At 54.7% G+C, this 6,776-nt stretch overlaps 1 protein-coding gene across 1 annotated transcript in view; it reads right to left on the bottom strand.

Annotated features, from left to right (window-relative positions):
* Positions 1–3,674: 3,674 nt before the first annotated feature.
* Positions 3,675–6,776, bottom strand: part of SLC6A3 (solute carrier family 6 member 3) — a 36,072-nt gene continuing 32,970 nt past the window's right edge. Inside the window, exon 15 of the mRNA XM_055308479.1 lies at positions 3,675–3,698. Within this exon, the coding sequence (XP_055164454.1) occupies positions 3,675–3,698 (24 nt within the window). The remainder of the gene's footprint in view (positions 3,699–6,776) is intronic.

Raw genomic sequence — 6,776 nt, 5'->3', positions numbered from 1 at the left:
GATTTGTATCCTTTAACATTCTTGGTAATAAACCTATAATCTAGTGAGTTAACTGGTTTCCCTGAGTTCTGTAAGCCACTCTAGCAAAGTAATCGAACCCATGGAGAGGGTTGTGGGAACCTCTGATTTATGGCCATTCGGCCCAAAGCGTGGGTGATGGCCCAGACTCGCGACTGGTATCTGAAGTGCAAGCAGGGTGGTCGCATGGGACCAAGCCCTCGGCCTGTGGGGTCTGACGCCAGGTCCAGGTAGATGGTGTCAGGATTGAGTCCAACTGCAGGACGCCCAGCTGGGGCTGCATAGAATTGCTTGGTGTAGGGAAAACTCTTATGTCAGAACTGGATTCAGGATCAACATTGACCACGGGCCAACAACGTCCCTCAGATTTTATTGATTTGTAGGTGCTCTTTATATATTCAACATATAAGCCCTTTGTCACTTCCACATCATGGCAACATGTGGCATCTGTCTATGGACTGCCTAGCAGGACCCCAGCCCAGACCCCTGGGGCCAGGACACCAATGAAACCCCTGTCGTAACCCAAGGGCTGTGGAGACAAGAGCCCTCAGCAGTTCTGGGACTGGAAGCAGTTCCCTGGGACTGTCCAGAGAGGTGCTGGACATGCAGGCTGTGCTTGGCTTTCCATGAGGACCTCTGCTGAATGCTGCAGACCCAATGTGAGAGTGTGTGTGCATGTGCACAGGCTGCTCATGTGTGATGTGTGCAGTACGCAAGGTGTGTGTGCCCATGTGCATATGCCACGTGTGTCCACGTACACATGCTGTATGTGTGCATGTGTGTCCATGTATGGGCTATGTCCACGTGCACATGGTGCGTCCATATGTGCATGCCATGTGTGTCATGTGCATGTGTATGTGTGTTCACATGCACATGCCATGTGTGGATGCATGTCCATGTGCACATGCTGTATGTGTGCAGGTGTCCACGTGCACAAGCCGTGTGTGTGGGAGGGGTAAGGAGTGCAGCCTATGTATCTGCATGTTCATATATGTGGCAATATGCATGCTGTGTGCACATGCGTGTCCCTGTGTGTCTGGGGATATGGAGGTAGGACAACCTGGCCCCCGGGAGTTCTGGAGTGTCTTTGTCACTCAGGTATGTGACACTTGGAGTTTGCAGTTGTGGCCACAATCAAATCTTTGCTTTGAGATTCCAGGGACCTGCAGGTGCCACACTGCAGTTGTCACTCAGGTATGTGCAGTTGTCACTCAGGTATGTGACACTTGGAGTTTGCAGTTTTGGCCACAATCAAATCTTTGCTTTGAGATTCCAGGGACCTGCAGGTGCCACACTGCACCCGGGGTGATGGCACAGCTGGAACAGAACAGGCCAGGGTCCTGCCCACACTCCAGGAGGCCACCATCAGTGAGTCCCAGTGGACCATGCCTGATCCTGAGGCACCTTGGTGACTGGGGAGCAGGGGGACATAACGATGCTGTGTCCACTTGGTTCATCCCCGTGGGGCAGGTGTTTTGTCCCACCTGAGGGTCTGTTGTGATGGCTCATCTTCACCGTCACATCCAGAGGCTGGCAGAGGTGGAGACACCTGGGAGGACATGGCCCCAGGGAAGCAGCATGGAAGCTCTGGATGGTTGAGGCGTGGCTCACCAGCATGTGAGCTGACACGAGGACTTTGTGTGTGCCCTGTGGCCCCTGATAAAGGGACACCCGAAGGAAGCAAAGTGTTCCTTGGGGATCCGGAGGAAGAACGATTACATGGGTGGGGACCTGGAGGCCCTGATGTGGGGTGCCTTCAGGATCCTCTGGCTGGGGGCAGGGCCGGGGGGTCTGGTGGGAGTGACCAGTGTCCTATGAGGCAGGTCATGGCTTGGCGAGAGGGACCCGCTGCCCGAATGCTTGGATTACTGTAGGAACGTTGGTGTTTACCTCAAGCTTAATGATATGCCATAGAGGTCTCCTGTGGGTCACAGCCAGAGCTGATTGGTGTCTAGAAGGACCCTGTTGTCCATGGAGCAGACAAGAGATCCTCCAGGGACTAAGGGCAGGGAGTCACTCAGACTCTGGTGTCCTGTCCCTAGAAGAGGGGCCTGGGTTGGGTGGTGTCACTGGTCTGATAGCAGGGCTGGAGTCTGGACACGTGAGGAGCCTGCAGGGGAGCCAACGGGCAGATGAGGGCTCAGGAGAGGCCAGACAGGTGGCGCAGGGCTGGCAGGTACAAGGGGAACTTGGAGGCATGGGCTCTGGGGTCGAGGTTAGGCCCAGTACCCCCTCAGGAGCCCAGTCGTGCTCCCCTGGGTGGGAGAGGTGCTGGGTTAGGAATGAGGGAGCTGCCGTCCTCAGGGCAGTGGGTGGGCTGGGCCACGGCTAGAGCAAAAGAAGGTGGCCACGCAGCTACGGTCCTTTTTCCCACACGGATTTATTGTTGGTGACGACGCACATGAGGTGCCGACTACGGACAAGACAGACAGACGTTGACGACACCGTTATCTACGCAGAGTACTCAAGGTGCCTCGGAAGGAGAGGGTAAACCCGATGCCTTGTGGCCACAGCTGCCAACAGCCTGCAGCCCACAAATTCGTGTCCCCAGTGGTAAGGTCGTCAGCCCCTCGAACCACGGTGCCCTTGCAGGGGACGGCCTCACAGCGGTGCTCAGGCTGTGACCGCTCAGTGCCCGGGGCCCGGAGCCCGAGTGCCTTCCGACTGCTGGCAGCCCCTTCCCGTCAGGGTGGCGCCAGCATGGGGGGAGCGGCATGGCCTCAGTCCTCACTTGGTCCTGCGAATATTCTCATAAACAGAAACGGAAACATCAGCAAACAGATCTTCAGAAGCCAACCCTGTGTTCTGAGAATTAGTTTTGATTCACAGGTAAGTATGATTTTGAAAGCCTTTCCTACATGAACAGCACTGTTACAGACGTGACGCGTGCCCGAGGGAACTACAGTCCCGGCGGGGTCTTCCTCCCCAGGTCCCGGGTCTCCGGGCTGCGTGCTGGGGTGCTCTGTACGCCAGGGCCCACCTGGTGGGCACGCGGCCCTTCCTCCCGTAGCGGGGCGTCCGTGGTGAGGTGGCCATGCCTGACCACCGTGGGCGGCAGCTCACCTGTGTCCCCAGGTTGTATTTCTGTCAGCTAGGAGGAAGTACAGAGCGTCCTCTCACACAGCCCAGGAACCCGGGCAGGCTCTGAGCACACGGGGTGTGGGGCATGGGGACGCATGGTGGCCCCCACTTTATTGCCTTTTGTGGCTTCCCCAGTGCACCTTCTGTACGATTAAGCAAAATATGATGCTTGGCTTTTTTAGTTCGAGCAAAATAAAATACCCGGGAAGCCAGGAGCACTGGGCTCAGCATCCACAATTACTGCTCTTGTCCTCAACCCAGGGATGACAGTGGGGCTGGGAGGCGGGGGCAGGAGGGAGCTGGCTCGGCACAAACGGAACACAGACAGACGGTTTCTACCGACAGGAACGGGCACCGATCTACGGGAAGTGGTCACGGTGACACAGCACAGACGGCCAGTCCTCTCCACTGGCGGAGGAGGGGCGTGAGGGGCCAGGAGGCAAAGCTTCCGCGTGGTTCTGGGGGAGCAGGAGTCAGGCCGTCGGAGCCCCTTGCCTTTTCCTTGAAGCTTGGGTTCCCTTGCCCGCCGGCGTGTCTCCCACGGTGGGGCGGCCATCCTGGGCCTCCTCCGCCCTCTACACCATGAGCCAGTGACGAAGCTACAGAGGAAACAGGGTTTATTCAGAAGTGAAGCGGGGGGGCCACTTGGTTACAGGAGGCTCTTGGCTCCAACCCGCCAGGTTCTGGCCACTCTGGGGCACCAGGGCCCGTGTTAGCCTTCCACAAATACGCCCCATGCATACAGGCTTATACAGAATATTAGAAATAAACAGCCTTCGTGAATAATAATATATGATAAGCCATATGTAAATATATATGGATAAACCTGCTGGCCAAGTGCAGGGAGCGCAGTTGCAGTGAGGGCCGCTATGGGAATCAGTAGCCCCAGTGGCCACTGGGGCACGTGTCACATCAGTAGCTGGGCAGACAGACCCTGGCCAGGTGGGCTGGCGATGCCCTGGGGCCCTTGTGCCACCGCCCTGGGGCCTCTGGGTCCCGTCCCAGTGAAATGTTGTGCCCTGCACTCCCATCCTGCCTCGCATGACCCCCAAGGAGCTCAGGGCAGGCCTCGCTCACCACTCGGGGAGGCCAAGATCGACAAGAGTGGGTATTTAGTTCTCCAGCAAATGTCACCGCCTGTTATTATGCAGCTGTTATTTCAGCCTGTTTTTGAGCACAAGCCATTCGATCACGCTAAGTGGCTGGAACCATGTCTTTAAACGCTTCAAAATGAGTGCATGCAGGGATTGCTTGTGACACAGCCACACCAGGGGTGGGGAGATGCGGCATCGACCACGGGAGGGACAGGGCTCCCTGCCAGGTCTCCAGCCCTGGCCACGACACAGGCTGCCAGGCAGGTTCCTTCGGGCCGGAGCAGGACAGGTAGCCCCAGCCCGGCACAGCCGTGTAGGGCACACGGTGGGAGGGTGCTAGGGGGCCAGAGCCCTGAGCTCCACAGGCACGCCCCCCTTCAGACCGATCTACTTTTCAGGAATACAGAAGTATCTAAAGAGGCAAGGAAACTACATGGTGCAGAGGGCTAGGGAAAGATCCAAACTAGACCAGCATCGTGTTTGCTTCAGGGTTGGGTACCAAGAGGCACTGGCAGGTGCACGTAAGTTACTATCAATGTGAAATTCCTGTGTGGAAGTTCAGTTCATGGAGTTTGGTTATTTAGACAGATAACCCAAAGTAGCTGTGTGGACTGATAAGAGGTGCTGTACAACTGTGCCAGAGTCACACGGTTTACAGAGCTGCTCAGAGTGAGAACCAGAGGACAGGGCAAGTGTCACACACCAGAGCCCCAAGAGGAGCAGGGAAGAGGCTACAGTGGAGGGTGTGGCTGCAATGTTCCCAGAATGGACAAAAACCACGGACCTGCAGACCCTGGACACATACGATGTCTCAGTGCGGCAGCAAAGGGAGTGCCGAGAACTCATGGCCTCAAGGTGCTGGAAGACGGTGACTGTCCATCAAGAACTGCGGGCACACAGAAACCCGCTCATCAAGCAGGGAGAAAGGAAGACATATACGGACACACAAGAGTGGGGAAGTTTGTCAAGGGGCCTCCTTAAAAGACAGGCTGAGGATTTTCCTTTTTTTAAGCAAGAAAATGATCCTCCAACAAAAGATGCATATGCCAGAAAGTAGGGTGGGAAAATAAATACTCAACATGCACATTAACCCAGAACAGTGTTTCTATACAAAATAGCAATAGTTATAATAATGTCTGATCTGTGGGCTAAAAAAAGGCAGAAATGGAGTATCGGGCACTAGGAACATAATTCTCAGGAGGAGAAGTTGTAAGTCCTTGTAATATTCAGGACGGAGGTTGAGATATCGTGTCAGTTTGCATATTTAAAGTGAGATGCGCACGTCACAATTTCAAAGACAGCTACTAAAGGAAAAAAGTATAGGGTGTATAAGTAAAGGATATGAATCTGTAAGTTCCAAACAGAGAGAAAACCATAGAAAAGGGGGAAAAAAGCAAATCCCCAAAGAAGCAATCCATAAAAAAGGTAATAAAAGAGAAAAATAGAATAAAAAAATAGAATGGGGCAAACAGAAAGATCATAGAATCAAGCCTCGACTATCAATAATCACAACAAATGTAAATGGATTAATCTCTCCACCAGAGTAAAAGACTCCAGGTAGATACCAGGTTTGCAAGAGACACCAATGCTTTGAGGTCATCGCAAAACTGAAAGTTAAAAGATTACGAAAGATATTTCTGGCAGACTCAGGAGAAACCTATGCCCTGGACCTGGAGTGCTTTGGGAGCAGCACAACCACAGGGGGGGGAGACGTGGCAATTCTGAATGTGCATTCACTGCAGAGAGCAGTCTTGGGATGTATAAAGCAAAAAACTGGTGGACCTACAGTGGTGGGCTGGAAGTGGACAAACACACTGCCAGGGTGGGATGGTCTGCGAACGTTCCCAGTTACCCCGCTCAAGCAGAGCTGAAGTCGGCGACATGGCACAAAGTCTGAATGGCCTGGTCACAGCGTGATGTGACAGATGGAAGGAGAAGTACGTGCCAGGATGAGAGGACACACCCCCCCAAAGATGCATGTCACGTCTGCCAAGGCAGGTCGGCGGCTCAGCCACACGGAAGTCTTCACACACCCCCAAGAGCAGGTGGCGCGGTGCCATCAGTGCAGACACGATCACAAAGACGCCAACGGGACATCCCCATAGACGTGAGGATTTGAAAGCAAACTTGTAACAACTCATGGGCCGACGAGATCACAACGAAAATTCAAATTCCCTTCATGCCAAGTGACAAGAAAGTGGCAGTGCTAAGTGTGGCAGATGTGCCCTGTGCACGGCCTGGAGGAGTTCTATCAGGAAAGAAGGGAGCTGGAGAATTAGGGACCTCAGGTCTCATTTAAGAAGTAGGCACACATGGAACCAGAAATCCAAGGGAGGGATGGCCCCAATCCTGCAACAGGCCTGATGTGGCCCTGCCTCTGCCACGGGAGCCCCCACCCCAACTGTCTGCAGCAGGCTGTGCCTCCCTCGGGTCGGGGGCCATCAGAGCACCTCCTGCACCCCCCAACCCGTGAAGGCAGGCCTGAGCTGCTTCAGGCCTCCTTCTTCTCTCCCTCCCTCATGCAGGGTCTGCTCAGAGTCCATCTCGAGGGCCCCAACCCACCCTGTACCCCTCTGCTTCCTC

Source organism: Nyctereutes procyonoides, unplaced genomic scaffold (assembly GCF_905146905.1).
Source record: "Nyctereutes procyonoides isolate TBG_1078 unplaced genomic scaffold, NYPRO_anot_genome, whole genome shotgun sequence".
NCBI classification, from domain to species: domain Eukaryota; kingdom Metazoa; phylum Chordata; class Mammalia; order Carnivora; family Canidae; genus Nyctereutes; species Nyctereutes procyonoides.
The sequence above is the reverse complement of the archived record's forward strand: the minus strand, read 5'-3'. Positions and strand labels throughout refer to the sequence as shown.